This window comes from Ctenopharyngodon idella, chromosome 4, assembly GCF_019924925.1.
Source record: "Ctenopharyngodon idella isolate HZGC_01 chromosome 4, HZGC01, whole genome shotgun sequence".
Taxonomy (NCBI): Eukaryota; Metazoa; Chordata; class Actinopteri; order Cypriniformes; family Xenocyprididae; genus Ctenopharyngodon; species Ctenopharyngodon idella.
Genome location: NC_067223.1, coordinates 10663399 through 10686059, shown reverse-complemented (window position 1 = coordinate 10686059; position 22661 = coordinate 10663399). Strand labels below are relative to the sequence as shown.

The following is a 22661-nucleotide window of genomic DNA, read 5'->3' as shown; positions in this document are numbered from 1 at the left end:
GGGGCTGATGGGTGGGGTGATTTACTGCTGTGTGAAAATGTATTATGGTGTTTGAGGAACTACTTTTTTTTGTAGATTTGGACATATAATGTTTAAATTGATTTGGAGTGTGGTAATTCCAGGTGCAGTTTGAGGGTGTTTTATAGGTTGTGTGTGTTCAGCTACAGAAAGGAGAGCCCAGTGAGGCCGATGAAGATGACGGTCCAGACGTGCTTCAGCCTGCTCAACTCTACGCCCCTAAAAGCCTGGTCCTCGTGTCCCGTTTGGACCACACAGAGGTCTTTAGGGTAAGAGACGCGCACACACAAAATTGCACATGACAGAGTCTAAAACATGGTCAAGTTACGGTTCAACTGTATGGATTTATAAGCATTTTTTTCTTGTCCTGCTAATATTTTCATTGACCTGTATCACAAAAAACCAACATATTTTATATATCAGACATTTTTTTTTCTAGCTGTTTTTTTTTATATCTATGTTTTCTTTTAAAAATCTAGATTTATTATTATTTATTTTATTATCTTTAATTGTCAAATATTCTGTACAAAAAATAATTAAACAATTATATTAATATAAATGTTAAAGAAAATTATTTAATAGTAAAAAAAAAAAGCCGCATTTTTCATATATTTTATTTTTATTCTACACCGCTGTTTTCCTTCTCCTAAAAACGCTCTGTTGAGTTCCTGGTTCTATGAAGCCCCTCCCTCAGAAATACGCAATGGACTGAGATTGGTTAGCTGGCCCAGTGTATTGTGATTCACTGTCCGGAATACGTTGTCACGATTCACGTTGTCCGGAAACGTCACGCCCCTTACCATTATGGGCAAACGTCGCATGTGCTTCAGTCAAAGTCCAGTCTCTGCTTAGGTGGAAATTAAAATAATGGCGTCAATATTGCCGTATCAGTTTGAGCCCGAATCAGACCCAGATAGCAGTAATGATGAAGAGGGTCAAGCAGAACCTCTGTAAGCACAGCTTTTAATGGACGTTTGTGAATGTTAAGTAGGGATGCACCGATACCGATACCAAGCTCATGTACTTGTATTCGTACTCGTAAAAATACCCCCGATACCAAAGACCGATACCTCACGTGGCGTAACTGACAGAATTTTCCGTGCACAGAGACACCAGCGGCAGCAGCAGAAACAATATCATCCTCAGGAGTGTGGAAATACTTCAAAATTAATGACGACAACCCACACATTGCGAACTGCTTGCAAATCGCACTGGATGACACAGACCAGAAGCGCGCTCTCTCTCTCTCTCTTTCTTGCACGCAGTCCCAGTTCTCTCAGCGCGTGATCAGTTCTCCTTGCGCCTGAATGGTCAAATGCACAAATAGTTGTCAAAATGTCCATCGTGTGGAGTGTATCACGTAAATACAGTCGGTTATGGCTTTAGTGGACGTAAACAGGTGGGTGAAAAAAGGATATGTGTCAGTATATTACATCCATGGATTCGGTCTTAAAGGAACACTCCACTTTTTTTGAAAATAGGCTCATTTTCCAACTCCCCTAGAGTTGAGTTTTACCGTTTTCGAATCCATTCAGCCGATCTCCGGGGCTGGCGGTACCACTTTTAGCATAGCTTAGCATAGTTCATTGAATCTGTATAGACCGTTAGCATCTCGCTCAAAAATGACCAAAGAGTTTCGATATTTTTCCTATTTAAAACTTGACTCTTCTGTAGTTACATTGTGTACTAAGACAGACGGAAAATGATATATATTTTTGAAAGACAGGTTAAAAAAGACGGTTTATTTTTTTTTTTTATCATGACTTTGGTAATTATGCCCTTTGAAGTTTTATGGACACTGTGAAAATTGTGCTTTAAGGGTGTACTCACACTAGGCGCTCTGAACCGTGCCCGAGCGCGTTTGACAGGCAAAGCCCGGTTCGCTTGACAAGTGTGATTGCTCTGTTCCGTGCCCGGGCCCGGTTCGTTTAGCCGGCCCTGGCCCGCTTGGAAGAGGTGGGCCAGAGCGCAGTTCGGTTGGGCTTGAGCACGGTTCGCGTGCAGGTTGAGCGCTAACCATGCTTGAGCACGGAAAAGCTACTACTTTTGTGTGCGCTACTGTCATCATTACAATGGCAAACATCTTTATTACTACTCTGATAGTACACTTATCAATTCATGTAATTAATTTGAGTGTATTTGGGTTTATAGCGGGTCTGCTTCTCACCTTATTGATGAACAGGAATTGTAGTTTGCAAATAAAGCTGCAAATTCCTCCATTAACGTTAGCTGCCTTTGTAATAATCCTCTGATATGTGCAAGTGAAAATCGCTGCGCTGCATAAATAAATTAAAGGCAATGTGAGTGCAGACCAGCGGGGGAGTGGGGAGGGGGGACAATCGCGCTCGGGCTCGGTTCAAGGCAACCGTGCCTAGTGTGAGTACACCTAAGTTTGTGACAAGCGATTTTTTCATTGGAGTAATAATAAAGAAGCTGTCCTACATTCATTAGTCTTACTGTGTTTTGCTTGGAAAACTGCCACATCACCAAAAAAGAAAGAAAGAAAGAAATTAATGTATAGGCATCGGTATCAGCGAGTACCAGAAAAAAAAATATCGGTACTCGTACTCGGTCCTTAAAAAATGGTATCGGTGCATCCCTAATGTTAAGTATTGTATTTGTGTCAAAGTGTTTAGATATGCTGTCACTTGTAAATGTTACTGCTGCCCCATAGTGTTCTGATTAAAGCTTTACTGTAGCTGAATACATGACTGAGTAGTAGCATTTTTGTAAAGGTATTGTGTAATTTATAGCATGAACGAGCATGTGGGTAAACACAACATAAAAGCCATAATTAAACAGTGCTGTACACTGATAACAGAAACGCCAACAAATACCAACAGAAGTTCGCTGGTGTGATTACATAGAAGTTTGTTGGTGTTTGTAGGCATTTGTTGGAGAAGTATGAAATAGAATTTAGCTAACTGGCTAACGAAGCAATAACGCGTTTGTCTTTGTTTACGTCCCAGAAACTATATAACTATAAAAAAAAAAAAAAAAAACCATACTTACAGGTTGGGGCCCATAAACAGCAGCTTCTGCTTTTAAAATGGGAACCGCTCCATCTTTCAGTAATAGCCTTTGTGCAAATCCAGCATTGAACTCATGTAGATTCTGGAAGCTGTCTTCCATAAAATGTGCAGCACAGACAGCTAAATTAGCATTATAATTATCAGGAACAGAATTAAACATAAATTTTAAACATTGTTCCCGAAGTCCAGCGTCCCTAGGAAGAAGACTTGTATGCACGCGACATGGCCTCGCCCACTTTGTTGCGTGTTCCCGGGGGCAGTGTTTATTGCAGGGTTTATGATGTCACCAACCCGGGAAGAAGCTCGTTGTAGTCCAAACCGGTTTTTGTAGGCATTAAACTGCCATAAAAAGACAATATCTCTGTTTGCATTGAACTTTCAGTGTCGTAACTTTGCATATGCTGTTTATGCTCAAGCAGCAACATTAAACACTAACTAAATATGGATGTTTGTTTCCGCCATGAAATAAAAAAAAATAGAAACGGTAATTGCAACTTTTTATGTCACCATTTATGTCACATTCAATGATTAGCGCACATTTGTCAACCAATTGCTTATGAACTAATGCTGATCAATTATCACAAAGTTTAATTTATATTATATTGTGTTGTAAACGATTGTAGCAACATAATTTTTTAATCCTCATCTGAACTTGAATGAGCAGCAAAACTATTGCATTATAGTCAACTAAAACCATTAAAAACATTTTTTATTGCTTGAAATAAATGTTAATACTAAAATAAAAATCTATACAAACTAAACAGACATGTTTAAAAACAACAAAAAATAAAACTCAAAACAAAACAAAAAAATTAAAACTTAACAAAAAATGAAAGCAGAAAATATAAAAATCTAATCGGATTCAAAATATTAACAAAAACTATAATAGTATTAAGTGAAAATAGTGACATTCATTTCCCAGAAAAGTCACAAGATGAAAAAGCTGAAACTATAATATATAAACACAACAGGTTGACTAAAAGTAAATGATATTAAAATTTTAAGTTCATTGTTGTGTGGCTCTTAAAAAAATTATTTGGCGCCTGTTTTTTCCCTCATAGGAGCCAATGGCTCCTTAATGAATTTTTTTTGTCTGGAGCCCTGTCCCATAATTGTGACTTTTTCCTTAGAATTGTGAGATATAAACTTGCAATTCTGAGGAAAAAAAAAAAGTCAGAATTGAGAAGTCGCAGTTACCTTTTTAATTTTTAATGGAAACAAGCTTTCATAATTACAGTCACATTTTGCTGGAAAGCAGTGGCGCAACTATCAAATTTTTACAGATTCATTTTTATTTTCCAACCCAGAGTCATCTAATGGAGTCATTCCTGAAATTTTGACACAACCTCATCTATGTCAGCCAGCTAGGCAATGTTTGGTTAGTGATGTTAAAATCCACAGAATTTGCAATGTTAAGCAGAAAAACAAATTTTGCGCAAGTGCATAAAGTCCTGTAAGATGTAGTAACAACACAGAAGTGGCCTGATTGGTCAAGTGACATCACATTTGTTGAGCCCTGAGGTCAGAGCCATGGCGTAGTGTTTTACACATGTGCTCCAGTCATGTTGAGCCAGGAAATACAGGTTCAAATCCGGCCTATGGTGTGTCCTGATCTTATTTCCATCCTCCTAATAATTTCCTGTCTTGTCTGAATCTCTAATAATTGTCAAAACCTTAAAAATAGAGCAATGGAGGTATGATGTTATTAGATTTCCCTATATTTAAATTTACCCTTGCATCTCTTTACTCTGCAGAACTGCTTGAGTCTCATCTACACTGTTCATGTGGATGGCCTCACCGTTCCCATGGAAACGGTGATCGGAAACCTTCTGACCTGCATTATTCCTATAGCTGGAGGCTCTCAGGTAAGAAATGCACACAATCTAATATGTTTTAATCCAAAACCAATTTGTTTTATTGACTTTAACTCAGACACGTTTGAGTGTTTTTCTCCTGAGGGATTCTTATCAGAGGTTAAAGACATTTGTAAATGGTGCTGTAATCCCATGCACCATGGGTAGTGTGGAAGATCTTCACTATTATGGATGTCACAGATGCTCTAGTCTTAATTCTGTCTCAGAATGAAGGACTCATGATGACCGTGAATACTGTGTACATTATGTACAGTACATTAGTGCACTTGAATGAATGAACACAACATATAAGGGTAATCCTAGTTTATAAAGATATTTTACTAAATAAATTCATTAATGACCAATGAAATTATTTAAACCCCATATCAGGTTTTAAAAATTTAAAGGGATAGTTCACCCAAAAATGAAAATTTTGTAATTTACTCATCCTCATGTCATTCCAAACCTTTTGTGACTTTCTTTTCGAATAATATCCAGGCTACTCTTTTTCTTATAATGAAGAAGATTGGGGTTTAAGGTGTCAAGCTCCAAAATTACACAAAAAACGCTATAAAAGTATCATAAATGTGGTGTAAATGAATCTTGAGTAGTCATAAGATCACTTTATGTGAGGTTGGACCTAAATGTAAGTATTTATTCTCTGAAAAACATTAATTTTAGATAGGGATGAGACTGTGAGAAAATTCTCCCACCGGTTAATCGACATGTGACAACACCGGTGTCACCGGGGGGCAGGGCCTCTACCTTTTTTTTTTTTTTTAAACCGCTTATGGGGCCGTTCACATATCGCGTCTAAAACGCGTGGAAAGCGCGGCCACGTCGCTTTCTCTTTGTTTACAAAGCGCTTGCGCTCCCGTGGAGTCTGTCATTGCTGTGCAACCATGAGCTGCGCTCTCCGCGACGAGGAATGTTTTTGACATGAAAAATAAAAACCTGCCCTGTACAGCTATGATCAGCTGTTCGGCTGAGCTTTCGATGTTTTGTTACTGAAAGGCCGACTTTCACTTTCAAATTAACGGCAATTGCTTGAATGGTGGGTTAATCTTACTGAAAAACACTCAACAAAACTGACATTTTGGCATAATTTGTGTGTGTTATGGTTTGTTAAGAGCTGAAGAGAACTCGATACTGGTGCGCGTGCGTTGTGTGTGTGTGTGTCACATAGGCAGGACATTCAGACAGAGCGTTCTTTTGCCTTGTCGCGAGTGATGGGCAAGTGATGAAACCGGTGTTGCGTCTGAACACTGGTAACACAGAATACCGTAGCAAGCATAATTTTAGAGCTTGACTGCACATAACCCCATTCAGTTTCATTATATGAAAATGACTGGCCAATTTCTCCTTTTGTGTTCCACGAAAGCAAGTCATACGAATTGGAACAACATGAAAACAGTTGTTTTTGAGTGAACTATTGACTAAATATGATTGTTTTTTCTATAACATGCTCACATGTTATCATATTCTCAAGTTCACGTTTGGTTTTTGTGATTCCCTCCCCTCAAGTGTAAACCTGACTCCCTTGTGTTCCAGATAAATGACCCCCCTCTTTGTAGTTTAACTGACTGGCTACTGGGTTGTTTCCAGGTAACATTTGCCTTTGAGTGGCTTCAACCAATCAACCCATTTGTGATTCTGCCTGATAATCAATCGTCAATCTATGCTTTGCATTTCTCAGTCATTTCGAAATCACTGCTACTCATGCAAATCAACAACGTGCCTTATTTCTTTCTGATTCTTTGGCTGCAATTGATTGCACCTGAAATGCATTGATCAACTTTGTTTTGGTGACAGTTTTTTTCATCTGCTCATTGTTTATTTTATGGGACAGTGCACAGATAAACACTTAAGCACCTCCTCACACACGCAGAGGCTTATGGGGCCAGCGTTTGTGTCCTGGGCCTGGTTGGCGTGGATTGAACATATGGGCGGGGATGGTGGCAGATGGTGTCTAAGCACACTGCAGCATGTATGAATGACAGCCTTAGAAACACGCAAACAACATACTACAGCTTCAGTGCGGTGTTTCCGTTGTTTTGCTTTTATCTTGTGTGTATTGGAAAGGGATTATTTTGTGTACATCATATTATTACTTTTGGTTTGAAAATATGGTTGATTTTGATGATTGATGATGATTGATTGTTCTGAATCAATTTCTAATTGGATCAGCCATGTTTTAAGCCATTATAAAATGCTTTTCTAAATTCTTTTCTCAACCCTATAGTTGAGACTTTAACCTGCCAGAAGAACTTTAAGTACTATTGTCTTATTGTCTTACTTGTCAGTAAATGTTGAAATTAAAGGTGCACTATATAACCTTTTTTTTTTTTTGTTTGTTTGTTTGTTCAAAAACACCATCAATCCTTTTTCCAAAACGTGTTTTTGTCTTACCTTGACTTATTATGGTAAGCCCGTTATAACTGTTTATATTTTAGATGGTTTTTGTGGGATATTGCGTAGGGCTGGGACAATACATCGATTTTCAATTCACGATTCAATGATTGTGGATCGATTCTGAGCTTAGTTTTTAACAGCAGATGGCTCTCTAGGCTAGTTTTTAACCACACACTCAAATGCTCAGGAAGAAGAGTGCTGGAAAGCGCTTGTGCGTTCGGCTGAGTCATGTAAGTGGTTAAATATACAGAATGCTTTTATAATGCGAGATTAACGTAAACACAGCCCACTGCAAACGCCCTTGTAATTTGCTTCAACCTTTTCGAACTTTATGAATGATTATTTTAGGTTTAAGTGGTGTGAATCGATTCGCGATACATTCGGAAAATATCTAAATCGATCCAGAATAATTGTATCGCAAATTGATAATCGATGTATTGTAATATTGCGTACATACAGTATGTCACTCGTCTGTGCGTGTCTTGTCATATCTGTACATAGAGAAAAGTTAAAATCAGTTCTTTCGGCATTATCCTGAACATTATAATAAGCATTCATTTCATGTGTCATAGAACAGAAGAGAGGCTCTCAGAAGCATGCGTTAACTTATGCATCCTTTTGATTTTCCTGGCAAAAGCGGCTAGAGTCCTTCACATAAAAATCAGTCAACAGGCTTTCATAGACAGCCTAGGAAGTCGGGGAAGGTCTCGTTTCATTACAAGCTGTTCACGCGTTGGCAATAAAAAGCCATTAATACATAAAAAAATTCTAACATACAGCCCCTTTTAATATTTACATTTTAATTAAATATTTGATTTTTTTTGTTGCGAAGTTGGTCTTAAAATGTTTAGGTTTACAATTACGTTAAAAAGTCTTAAATTTCTTTCCCTTAAACATGCAGATAGCCTGACAGAGTACTAAAACACAATCTGTAAAATATGAAACATGCCTGCCCTGGATTTAATGAATGTCTTTGTGATAGAGACAAGGTGTTTGGCAAGTATCTGTGTGTTGGGAAGCCAGTGGACTTGGTGAGTCAGGTGTAACTTGGTCAGAAATCTGTGTGTGTAAGGAAGCAGTTTTTCTGGAGTAGTGCTGAGAATCCATTATTTTGGACTTCCTGGAGGGCATGTTTTACTGTCCCTGACCCAGGGCTGCAATGCCAGGTAAAGCATGTCTGTCTGTTTTCCCAATTGCAAGATAATCCATACCGATACGGCCATTTCAGAAGTCATCAATGTAATATCTAATCTGTTACACAAGTCAGAGTTACCCAGGCCTCACTTTCTGTTTCAGTAAGGGTTTTACCTGATTTTACAGCAGCTGTATTTTCATATTCCTGTGACCCTTGCCCTCACAGCTGTTTTATCATCACAGTCTTGTGTTTTGCATTTTGTGTCATGTATTTCCTTGTTTGCTTTTTGTTCGCTCTTTTTTTTTTTTTTTTTTTTTTAATTGTAATGCCTCTCAATTTTGGTGTGTCTAACGGTTTGTGTTTTTTGTTGCTTTGTGGTGCTAATCTAGCCGGGCCAGGACGACAGAGAGGAGAGCTCGGTACGCCCCGTTTGATTTCGTTCAGCTCTTTCTCTCACTGTCAATCCTGCTTTCCCCTTGTTTTTTGCCGCACCAATTAAAATACACGCTCAACATCAGGGGAACCAATTACATCACAGAAATTATGGTCAAAATTAATCAAATATGTGACTAACCATTGTTTTAGACACTATAAATTTGTTCTATCTATCTATCTCAGCAGCAGCACATTAAATAGAATGAATTTAGAGATGTTTTAGACATTTTTGCATTTTTCCCTCCTATTTTAATCTTTACATTTTCAGTATGTATAAACAATTACAATTCAGTTTGATTTACTGACACACTTTAAAAAAAAAAAAAAGGATAAAAAAATGTGCATTGCATGGCATTTCTATATTCACTTAAAATTCCCATCCATATTTGGATGGGACTTTCAAGTGCACAATGAATGCGATTATTGCAAATAATCGCCATGAGTGCATGATTGCAAATTACGCTTCTATGCAGGTCCATACGTTATCACTGTGGATTTGTCCTGTCATGAGGTTTCATTACAGCAAGCATTTTATGAGGGTGTATAACGTGCACGTGCTCTAATGCGAGGCTGTTAAACGCTTGTGTGCTGTGGCTGTTTGAAGTGATGACATCACCCCCCATCCCGCACCCCCACTGGGCTCTCATTTTACAGCCGCCACTTTACTTCCTGTCCTGATGTGACATTTACTCTAAAAGGACTGGTTTCTTGACTCTTACTGACCTCACTTCTGCCTTAATTAACTGATTCTCTGAAACTGAAAATCAGATATACAAGTCCTAAAATGGACATAACAGCAGTATGTGTTGGGTTGTGTGGGTGATATAGACTAATTATAACTGCATAATGTGATTTCCTTTGGCTGATTGCCTTACTGTCTTATTATTTCCAGCTAATGTTTGAAGAGGAGATGTTTGTCATTGTCAACTTTTTTTTTTTGTATGACCTTACCTTATAATTTATAATGCAAAACATTGTATTATTCACCTTATACTCCTAAAAATTAAATTTCTGATTTTAAGATTTCAAAAATTCTTTCTGGTGTTCAACAGCAAATTTTCATCCTCTCCCTGAACCTTTCCAACTTTTTCATTTGTAACATTCACAAAAAAAGCTCTTAATGTAAATGTGACTTATTCATAACAGGACATAGATGTTGTTTTCTTTTTGGTGCTGGTTTATAAATGGTGAATGGCTTCGATTTCTTTTTCTTCTAAATAACCTCCTGTCTTTAGCTCACTCTACGACCAGCCTGCCGCACACATATTAATCTTTCCCATAATGCCGTGGTGGAAGTATTAGATGGTGGTGCTTTTCTTTTAAAGACGAGCTCACTCTCATTTTTTCTTTTATTATCTCCCGATCTCTTTTCCCCTTATCTTTATTCTTGTTTTCTCGCTTTTTCTTTCGGTTTCTACAGAGGACCATAACGCTTGGTGCGGGCGACAGGCAGGTTATCCAGACGCCCATAAGCGACTCCCTGCCTGTGAGCGGCTGCAGCGTGGCCCAGCTTTTCAGACAGCTCGGTAAGCCAATCAGCAGCAGGCTTAGGTGCTAAACAGCAAATCAGCTTCATTAAAACAGCAACAGTTGGTGTCAAGTGTCAGATGTGGACGGTGTAATCTCCACCTTGTGTTGTTAAATAAGTAATAGATGAAGTTGGACTGATATTTTTAGGCTAAGCTGACCTCTCTCTCTCTCTCTCTCTCTCTCTGTCTCTGCAGGAATTGTAAATGTTCTCTGTCTGTTTTGTGCTGCCCTGACGGAGCACAAGATCCTGTTCCTCTCCAGCAGTTACCAGCGTCTAACGGACGCCTGCAGAGCTCTGCTGGCCATCATGTTCCCGCTCAAATACAGGTAAAGAGGGACTATATGTTGGCAGCGAATTTGATTGGTTTATGTACAAAATTCTAAACATCCCCATCCATTTTCCCCCCAGTTTTGAATAAATTTAATTTAAATAAAAGGTGAAATTTCTGTTTGATTTTTGATAATATAATAAAAATTGATGATTTAATATATAATAATAATTTATTTAATATTTATTTATTTATTTTAATTATCATTGCTGTTATTACTATTGTTATCATTGTTATTTATTATTATTACTGCTTTTATTATCAATAATAATCTAATTTTGAAATTCATAAAAGTAACAAACTAATAATAGCACAAGATAATAATACATTTTATTGATTTGCTCTATTTCCAAATTCTGAATGTCCCCATCTGTTTTTCCCCATGTCATAGTTTTTAGCTTTGGATAAATGTAATTTTAAATAGAAGTTGAAAAGTTGATAATATAATAAGATGACAATTTAATATACATAATCATTGCTGTTATTACTATTGTTATCATTATTTATTTATTATTATTATTATTACTACTACTATTATCAATAATAATCTAAAATTCATTAAAAAAATACAAACTAATAATAGCACAAAAAATAATACATTTTATTGATTTTTGATAATATAAGATTACAGTTTAATATACATAATAATAATAATAATAATAATAATAATAATAGTTATTATTATTATTATTATTATTATTTATTTTTATTTATCATTGCTGTTATTACTATTGTTATCATTATTTATTTATTTATTTATTTATTTCTACTACTATTTTAATAATAATAATAATAATAATGTAAAATTCTGACCATCCCCATCCATTTTCCCTATCATAATTTAATTATTAAAATTTCTGGTTTATTTTTAATAATATAACAACAATTGACTATTTGTTTATTTATTGATTTGTTTATTTATTTGTCATTGCTGTTATAACTATTGTTATTTTTATTATTATTATTGCTAATAATGAATCTGTTTTAATAATAGATTAATTAGGTTAATCTAATATTAATCTAGTTTTAAAATTCATAAAAATACAAAATGCCAACTCAAAATAGCATAAAAAATATATTTGATTTGCATAGTACCTTTCATGCATAAAATGCAGATCAAAATCTTCAAAATATATAACAGAATATAAAAACGTTTTAGAAAAAAATAAAGCATAAAAAAAGTAAAAAAAAAAAAAAAGAATAATAAAAACAAGACGACTTATTTTTGCCCCTTTATTTATTTATTTAAAATGAGTTCTGTTCCTCCTAATCTTATCTTCATCTCAACCTCTTCCATGACTTCCCACTTCCCACTCTCTCCAGTTTTACATATGTTCCCATCTTACCGGGAAAGCTGCTGGAGGTGCTCAGCACGCCGACGCCCTTCATCATCGGAGTCAACTCACACTTCCGCTCGGAGACCCAGGAGCTGGTGAGATGTGTTTTTTTTTTTTTCTCCCCTCTTTCATTCTCTGTGCCGTGAGCCTGAGAATGTAATGCAACACACATCTTTTTAGATAAGGTTTGATCAGATATCTGACACATGGTGCTGTGTAACACACAAAATCACGTGTAAGATGATACAGCGTTCCATGCAATGCACAACATGGGATTAGATGCAGGAATACATGTACCCTCATACACCTGATTTGGTTTATCTTGGTGCATCTCAACTAGTTTTTGGCCCTTATTAACAATAAGCATATTCATTTTGCTATTGTGTCTGATTATGTTCGGTTACAATTGTTCTGGTTTTTGCATCAAATCTGTAACCCATTGTTTTGGGCGGTCATTACCCAACAGTTTATTTAACATAAACACTGAATTATCATGAATTTGTTTCAAAAGCCATATAATAACATATAACATATAATAACATATATATATATATATATATATATATATATATATATATATATCACCTGCTTGTTTTTGTACTGCCAAGTGCTGTAACAATAGGTTTACTCCAACAGTTAAACCTGCTTGACTGTGATTATCTCGGTTAGCTTACTTCAGTGGTTTTTCGTTTTTTTTTTTTTAGATGCCATGGACCCCCAAAAAATGATCATCCTCATGCGAGAGGCCCCCATCCTAACATTTTTAAAGGCGTCTATTTAGTTTCTTGTATAAAGACCCAAATTATATTGTGAAAAAATATTATAAATAAGTATTATTTTATTTTAAGTTAATTACATTTTTCCTACTCATTATAGAACTGTACTAGATGCGTATTTATTTACTTTTCTTATTTTAAAATTTTTTTTAATCAATTTTATTGTAATCATTTATTTATTGTAATCTAATTTTTATTTAAATAACATATGTATTTATATATTTAATTTTTATTTTTTTATTTTTACACTGTTTTTCTCTAAACATTTAAGCCACTCTAGCTCAGTTTACAAGGGAATGTTGGACATCTCTGGACATGCGGTGACCTGTGTGTAATCAAGTTCAAATGAGAGATGATATGATACTTAATACTGGGGAATGATACTTGACCTGAGGTCACTTTGTTTGGACCTGAACGTTCCTACATGTCAGAATTTTAAATAAAAGACATTTGCAAAGGACATTGGGTCTCATTCAGTAACTTTTTGTCCGGTCAGAAAAGCTTGAATCGGGTCTGATGTGCATCGTTTAACCAGTTTAGACTTGTTTAAAAGAGTTTTTCAGCTCACTGTTTTTGAAATATGAGTTGATGCTATGCATCTGCCCATATAGAACAATGTAGTTCAATGTGGGTCCATATTTACCCATGCGTGTGTTATATTCACAGCTCGACGTAATCATTGCAGACCTGGACGGAGGCACGGTGACCATTCCGGAGTGTGTCCACATATCCCTGCTGCCTGAGCCACTTCTTCATCACACACAGACGGCCATCTCCATGGTAATCAACCCGTTTTACCCATTAGGTGGATGTATGCCAGTCTCAGTGTTGTGTAATCACTGATGACAATGTCATGGTGACATCAAGTTTTTAAAGATAATTTAACAAATCATAGTACAGATTGAGGAAGTGCTGCAGGTTTAATGGACTGGACCTATAAAAGCACATGAAATAAATATTTATCTTCATTGTGAGGTAATTAAATGGTTCTCGGCACACATTACTCAACCATGCGTACTTCCTTGATTAAGTAACGATGTATTTTGAGAAAGTTGATGGAGCTGATTGTGATTTTTACAGGCAGCTTTATAGTGGTTTAAAGTAGTTGCAGTTATTGGGCAATATATTATATTATTGTAGTTTACAGGAAAAAAAGTGCAAATACATGTGGTGGATCCATAAAACATTTCATTACTAATTTCTCAATCAAAAGTAATAATATTTAAAGGTATTTTTACCCTTGAGATCTCAGTTTACACATTGTCCTTTTACAAAAATTTTATTAAATTGTATAATTTATATAGTTTTTTAAAATGTTCTGATACAGAAAAAAAAAAAACATCAGTACAGAGAAAAAAAATGCATAAAAAAAAATACTCATACATACCATATCAGTTATTGGCCATTATCAGAATTTTTATTTTTATTGTTATTTATTTATTAAATTTTATTTTTTGTAATGTACTGATTATGCTAAATTAAAACATTTCTAATATTGACTAATAACTGATGTTACAGATTGCATTGTGCATCCAATATATATATGTATATATTTTATAGTAAATAAAAAAAATATACATATACATACACATATTACATACACATATTATATATATATATATATATATACATATATATATATATATATATAATATGTGTATGTATATGTATATATTTTTTATTTACTGACACCAATAAATTTAACTCACATTTCGGCTGATAACTGGTATGGTACTAATTTATTACTCAAAACACTTTTTATACAGGCTCTATCAAAGGACAAATGAAGAAACACAAGCAGAAATATCACATTTAATCTCTGGTTTATTATTAACAATTAGGAAATGTCATTTTAAATTTACAGTATGATGTATGAGTCAGATGCATACCTGGATCTTTTCTAAAAAGGAAGTTATTTTTCTTTTCAGGAAAGTGACAATGAATAAGTTTTTCCGTTCTGTGCTCATACCTAAAAGTGTTCGGTTGTCTGTCTGTGTTGTTTTAGATTGCATCAAACATTGGCACAGAAAGGTCCTTGTGTGTGGCATTCACATTTTGCCCCCCTGGAAACGAGCCCAGAGTCCCTCTATTCGCGTGTGTGTGTGTGTTTTTCCTGCTGTCTCTCTGAAATGTGCGTCTGTGGCGCCAAGGCAGACAGACCATCCCAGCAGAAGTGGCAGAGGTTGCGTATGTGTGTTTGAGCGAGCAGGGCTCACATAACCGCATCCCCTTAGGGAAATAGATGATAATCATGGCTGAGAAAAAAGAGATCGCTATGCCTTAGTAATAAACCCATTTCATCCATTTAATTGCCTGGAAATGCAGGGTTTCTTTGTTTTCTTTTTCCTGATTCTCACTTTTCTTGAAGATGCTTCTGATAGTTGTGTAGGTAACTACCGTCTTTGGTTTGTGTCCTGTGCCTAATCCTGTACCTTTTCTATTAGCTAAGTGAGTTTTGTTATTAGCTCCAGCTTTGGACGGCAGCTTTCTGTAATTACAGGAGCGCTTGTGTGCACAGATGAGCCAGATATGGATACTTTTAGTGGGAATTGTATATTGAATCACAGTAAAAAAGATATTTGCACCTAATTTTTTAGTCATCATCACTGAAAGTGAGTTACTGCACAAAGTGATTTAATGTTTAAATAGAACTATATGGAATAGGCCAGTTAGATCTTACTGTGGGCTGCACAGTAGTACGACAAAAATGTAACACCAAACAACTGACGGAATAACATTGCTGTTGTGGCTGGGCAAGAACTCAAGGAAGATATGTGATTTATTGCTTTGTCATGTTACGGACACAATGAACATTGTGTTTTAAGCTGTTGCTGCTGACATTAAACAGATTTATGATTAGACGCTTAAAATGGTGGCATTGTTAGTCGGGGTTTAAAAATGTGTGATGCACCAATGAAAATTCAGTGCATTCATTGCAGAATGAAATAATTAACTATAATAACAATTTTATGCTGTAATAAATTACGTTTACAAACAGATCAAAATTATGAAAAGCCATCTAGACAGTGTTGTTATTGTTAACTAAAAAAAAAGTTAAACTGTTAAATTGTTTTTCATTAAAATAAAGCTGAAATAGAATAAAATATAAATATGAGATGAAAAACTTAAACTTAAAAAACTTTTAAAAAAACTTTAGCAACTAATTGAAATTAGTTTAAGTTGAAGTACTAAAATAGCTAAAAAAAAACTAAAAAAAAATGAAAAGAAAAAAATTAAAATAAAATAAATTCAATTAAAATAAATTAAAATAGTAATTTATTCAATTGAAAAAATAAATTAAAATATTAATTTATTAAAAATCTAAAAAAAAAAAGCTAAATAGAAATATTTAAAAAATACTACTAATAACAAAAGCATGTAATAAAATTACAATTAAAATGAAATATATTTAAGCTCATTTAAAACATTAACTACTATAATGAAACATTAACCTTTGTGCCTTCAGCATATTTTTTTTTTTAAATAATTATGAATCGCAACAAAATAGTCTTATTTTGCGAATTATGACCAAACATAATTTCATGTGTTGAATCATTTAGAGAATCGTTGTCAGAGCAAATATTTACATCCGTCATTGTTTGTATTGTTTAACTAGATTATTTTCCTCGAAAAGAAAATTTGTCAACGTCATTGTCGCTTCTTATCAGAGTGACTAGGTGTATGTAGTGGGCAATCAAATAGAGGGATTGTACTGTAATCTTAATATATATGTATGTTTTGTGTGATAAAGATTCTTGATCCAGAGCTTGAAGTGGCTGATCACGCTTTTCCTCCACCTTCCATTCAACCATCCACACCTAAGATTCAGGTACTTTTTCTTTGTAAAATTTCTGTTTAATCTATAAATACGTTTTTCCTCCTTCCTTGTGTAATCATCAGCATTTGACATCACATCTAGAAATACAAAGGTTTTTTAATTGATGTTAAAACTGTTATGATGGTTGTGACATGGCAGGAAGTGACTGTTTTACGAGAGCGCCATTGTTTTATGTGTGTTGTAGGATAAAGAGATCCGTGCTGTCTTCCTGTGGCTGTTCGCGCAGCTCTTTCAGGGCTATCGATGGTGTTTGCATATAATTCGCATCCACCCTGAACCCGTCATACGCTTCCATAAGGTACTGAAGAGCCCCAAAATTCAATTTCACACAGAAAAAATGATAATAAAGAAGCATGAACAGACCTATAAAGCTTGTTGTTTTTTCTTCAGGCTGCATTTTTGGGGCAGAGATCACTAGCTGAGGATGACTTCCTGATGAAGGTGCTGGACGGAATGGCCTTCGCTGGGTTTGTGTCTGAGCGGGGACCTCCGTACCGAGCCACAGACCTGTTTGATGATGTAAGTTATGGGTGTAAGATGGATATAGCTGACATCCAAAAGGCAATTGAGAAGGATGTCTTCTCTTTGCCTATTTCAAGCTCTCTGATCTTTCTCCGTCTTTTCCTTTCACTGTAGCTCATAGCCAATCAGGTGGAGCGCATTCGACAGGAGGCAGGAAATCCTCATAAAGTGATGAAACATATTAAGGAGCTGGCGGAGCAACTTTTCAAAAATGTATGTTTAATTAATCTGCTGTGCACCATGTCACATTTCTCAACATTAAAAGTTAAACCTTTCCAGGTCAAAATTGAGACCTGTTTTTTTTTTTTTTTTGGTTCTTTTACTGTTGTTTTACTCACAACCTTTTATTTTTTACATAAATAAAGAATATTTGCAGTTAGGGCTGTGCAATATATCAGTACAATAAGTTATCAGCAAATATTAATGAAAAAAAAATTTGTATTTTCTCTCACTTAAAGGGATGGTGAACCCTAAAATGAAAATTAAGTCATTATTTACTCACCCTGGTGTTTTTGGACCACAAAAGGAGATTTAAAAAAAGTCCCGCTTGCGCTTGTCCATATAAAGGCAGTTAATAGCTACCAGTATGAAGCTTTTAAGTAAAGACACAAAAGTATCAGAGAATGATCCCAAGCAACACGTCATATATCCTATGTGTTCTGGGGGTATACAATAGGGTTTGGAAAAAAACTAACTGAAATGTAATGTATTATATAACAAAACCTGATCATGGCCATTGGTCTTCTGTGTACGGCTACACAACGTGAATGTTTGTGAGACTTTAATGGCACCTCAGTTCACTCTGTTTCGCCCAGAAAAAAGCACACAAGTTGTGAAAAATCAAGATTAAGCAAAGTGCGACATGAAATACAATCTAAGTACTTTCTTCTCTAAGGTGAATATATCCGTTGTGTTCGTCGTAACAAGAAGTTACAGCTGTCATCAACACGGGTATTTTTTTGGCATTTATAGGCGTTATATTTCATGTCGCATTTTTATTAATCTTGATTTCTCACAACTTGACTGCTTTTTCTGGGCGAGAATATACCCCCAGGACAGGTAGGACATATGACACGTTGCATGGGATTATTCTGTGATACTTTTGCATCTTTTTTTAAAAGCTTGATGCTGCTCGCTATTCATTGCCATTATATGAACGAGCGCGAGTGGAACATTTTTTTTTTTTTTTAATTCTCATTTTGTGGTCTGAAAAAGAAAAAATTACATACTGCATTAGAAAAACACCAGGGTGAGTAAATGATGGCTTCATTTTCATTTTAGGATGGCATTGTCATAACCTGTATGACTTTCTTTTTTCTGTGAAAGAAGAAGAAAATAAAAGAAGAAGAATATAAAAGAAGAAGAATGATTGAAGATTGATCGTAAACAAACAGTTTTGGTTCCCAGTGTATTCCATTTTATGAACAAAAAATACAATAGGAATGGGAACCAAAACCAACATTCTTCAAAATATCTTCTTGTGTGTTCTGCAGAAGAAAGTTTGTCATGCAGAATGTTAGTCTCAAAATGAAAATTCATTTTCCATAAGTACATTACAATGTTGTAATGCATACATTCATTTGCAACATTTACAATGATCGATTTAAAATTGTATTGTTTTAAATTTAGTATAGTATTTTGATATTGACATTAAATATAAATACATATGTTAAAATATTAAATATAGTATTATAATACATGAGAATTGGCTTATAATATCGGTGCATCGCTATTTCTTACTCTCTAAACACCGTTTTTCTGGTAGGAAAACCCATACCCAGCGGTGACCATGCACCGAGTTCAGAGGACAGCTGAAGCTGTGCATCACCGGCTACCACAGACCTCTTTCCCCCACCTGGACGAGGTCTCCGTGCAGCTCTTTATAGACCACGCTACAGCAAAACTCAAAACCGCCCCGCCTGTGGTCAAGGCCGAACTGAAGGGCATGGTTCCATCCGGACCTCCACTGGGTGAGATTGCAAATCTGATGTAGCAAACATCACCTCCAGTGCTTCATTTTAAGATTCAGATCAACTAAAACTTGTCACACTAATTGATATGTCGTGCTAATCTTAATAAAATGTTTTTATTTCTCTGGCTTCTAGGTGACATAGTGGACAGGAACGGGAATGTTATGGCAAACAGCGCCAGGAGGTTAGAGGTGGTCAGGAACTGCATCACGTATATTTTTGACAACAAGATGCTGGAAGCCAAGAAGGTAAGAACCTCTTATAAATATTTGTCAGGTTTTTCTGTTAAAGTGCCCCTATAATGCTCTTTTAAAGGTTCCTAATTTTGTTTTGGATGTCTTCTACAATAGGTTCACATGCATCCAAGGTCCAAAAACACTTTTATTTTCTTATAATATACATTACAGCATCACCTCTTTTCTCACAGTGTCTGAAGCGGTTTCCTGTTTCTCCTTTTACTCTGATCTGATTGGTCAGACGGCCCAGTCAGTTGTGATTGGTCTAGTGCTTACAGCATGTGTTGGAAAGGAAACTCCCATTACACTCAGAAAAATGAATTGTTGGATTTACTTAAAAAAGCAGTGTCAAGTGGGTTCCATGCAACTATATTGAGTAATTTGTACAAATAACAATTTAATTGTATGAACAAAATAAATTCAAGTAAAGCTGACAAAATTTCTTTGAGTAGATACAAATCATTTGAATTTGTCACTGTTGCATAATATTTATATGTGCAGTTTACTTAATAATGTTATGTTAAAATTATAAAAGTTTATTACGTAAGGTGAACACAGTTATTGACTTAATTTACCTTATTAATGAACTATTAGCTCTACAAACAACTCAGTTAAATTACGTTGATGTAGTTACATGAGTAATGTGAACAAGGGTGAAACTAACAACAGTGAAAGTTTTCACATTTTTTTTGAGTGTATCATATCTGAATTTCAGCTCCTCCGCACTTGATACACAGTGAAATGAACAGTAACGATGGCGTCGGTTTCACCGTATCAGTGCGAGTCCTCATCTTTTGGAAGTGTGCTCAAAGTGGATTTGCTTTTGCAGCACAGAAAACAGCGTCTTCTCAACATGTTGACAACACGAATCAAACTCGTCAGTCCGCAGCTGTAACTACAGCGTTTGAGGGTGATTAAAGTACGGGCAGCCATTGAAGACCACAGGCTGGCATTATGCAAATTTGTTAAAAACCTATGTAGGTTCATGTAGGAAGTAAGACTGGAATTACTGACTACTCCTGGAACGAGAAGTTCAAAATCAGTTCTTTCTTTTGGTACACAATAACTCCATTTATCGTGCACTTTGATCTTTGCAGACCTTTTACGTTTACAAACAGCTTATATTACACATTACATGAAAGGTAATATCTGAAAAAGCATAATAAGGGCACTTTGAACATGAGCCAGATTTATGGTGTCTGTTTCAGCTGAAGCTTTTATGATCTCAAATAAATCATTTTTTGTGGATATGTGTGTGTTAACTTGTTTGTGTGTGTCTGCAGTTGATGCCGGCAGTGTTGCGGGCGCTGAAAGGTCGGGCGGCACGCGTTTGTCTGACCCAGGAGCTCAACCTGCACGTGCTGCAGAACAGGGCCGTTCTGGATGACCAACAGTTTGACTACATCATCCGAATGATGAACTGCACCCTGCAGGTAAATCACAGGAATGTGCTCTAAAGAGAGTGGATTTTCAAGAAATCAGATACAGGATGTTTCTCGGATTGTTGTGGTGCAATAAGGAAGTGGAAAATATGATGTTTTGTTTAGTTTATGATTGTTGTTGATCAGCTTTTATCATTGTTTGCCTCCATAAATTGTGTTATTCAAATGTTTTGATGTCTGCATACCAATTGCGCTTCTATTTTTGTCTTCAGGACTGCTCACATATGGATGAACATGGTATTGCTGCTGCCCTGCTGCCATTGGTCACCGCATTCTGTCGGGTTAGTGAATGGAGGACTTTTAAGTAAAATATACATGGTTATCGTAAAAATTGGTAGATACCTAGAAACTATAGTATTTCACATGCAATTACTTTTGTGGTAAGTAGCCATATAATAAGTGGGATAATGTACAGTGAACTTATTTTGTGATAATGACTAGCCAACTGGACATATTCGGCCGATTTGAGAAGTTTAATAATGAGTGATAAATGCATGACTGTTCTGTAAAAGGTACTGGATAAATGGTCGATTTTCTCTGACTTAAGCATGTGAGTTTGCCGTTTTTGTGTGCGTTACAGAAATTAGGGGGAGGCATCACTCAGTTCGCCTTACAGCTGCGTTCAGGAGCACATGGTGTGGACAAATATGCAGTTCTGGGAAGCCATGTTTTACAGTGATGTTCAGAAACATATCCGGACCCTGTACCTGGAGAACGGCGAGGAGGGAGACGCATCCACCACTGTAATTAATTTTTTATTTTATTTTAAAGAATTTGAATAATATTTTTGAGTTATAAAAGTTATTTTAAAGTGTTGCATTTAATTTGAATAAAACTGGACATTCTGGGCTCAGTAAGATTTTATTTAATTTTTTTTTAATTCAGCATGGGCGCATTAAATTGATCAGAAGTGACAGTAAAGACATTTAAAATTGTTACAAAATAATTATATTTCAAATAAACGCTTTTGAACTTTCTATTCATCAAAAAAATCCAGAAAAAATGTATCGGAGTTATAAGATACTGAAGACTGGAATAATGATGCTGCTGAAAATGTAGCTTTGTATAACAGGAATAAATAACATTTTAATGTTTTAAAATAGAAAACAGTTCAAATTTAAGTTCAAGTTGTAGTAATAGATTATACAATATTAATTTTTACTGTACTTTTGATCAAATAAATGCAGCCTTCTTTCAAAAACATCAAAACATCTTAGAATGGTACCCCAAACATTAGAATGGTAATGTATGTTTAAAAATGGATGTATATAAGGTGTATTTTCTTTAACTGTTGCCTCTTGTATTTGACCTTTGACCTCTGTGTCTTTTAGGAGGTGGAGGGCACAGGGGGTCAGAAGCCGGTGAGCGCCCTGGAGTTGGCGTCAGAACAGAGCCGTCTATGGCCCACGTTGAGTAAAGAACAGCAACAGGAGCGCGTTCAGAAGGAGGAGAGCACGGTGTTCAGTCAGGCCATTCACTACGCCAACCGCATGAGCTACCTGCTGCTGCCGCTCGACACCAGCAAAAACCGCCTACTCCGCAACACCGGCCTGGGAGATGTGGAGAGCGTCAGCAACAGCTACGTTACTAACAGGTGTGTGCTTCTGCATCTGGGCATAATAAGATGGTTTGAAAATAAAAAATAAAATAATATTTTTTACAAAAATAAAAAATAGAAAAAAAAGTAATAAAATAATAAATAAAAGATTTCAATAAAATAAAATTTACAAAAATACAAAAAAAATAGGGGAAAAATAATAATAATAATAAAATAATAAAAATTACAATAAAAAATT

The 22661-nt window shown here is 35.5% G+C and overlaps 1 protein-coding gene across 1 annotated transcript in view; it reads left to right on the top strand.

The window, feature by feature from the left end:
• The window catches only part of sbf1 (SET binding factor 1), a 57723-nt gene that overhangs the window by 18700 nt on the left and 16362 nt on the right, over positions 1–22661 (top strand). Inside the window, 17 exon segments of the mRNA XM_051890061.1 lie at positions 168–287; positions 4805–4915; positions 10306–10411; positions 10610–10742; positions 12068–12176; positions 13524–13637; positions 16609–16686; positions 16880–16993; positions 17086–17214; positions 17332–17430; positions 18983–19187; positions 19323–19435; positions 20707–20856; positions 21078–21146; positions 21446–21475; positions 21477–21608; positions 22197–22459. Coding sequence (XP_051746021.1) covers positions 168–287; positions 4805–4915; positions 10306–10411; positions 10610–10742; positions 12068–12176; positions 13524–13637; positions 16609–16686; positions 16880–16993; positions 17086–17214; positions 17332–17430; positions 18983–19187; positions 19323–19435; positions 20707–20856; positions 21078–21146; positions 21446–21475; positions 21477–21608; positions 22197–22459 — 2075 coding nt within the window.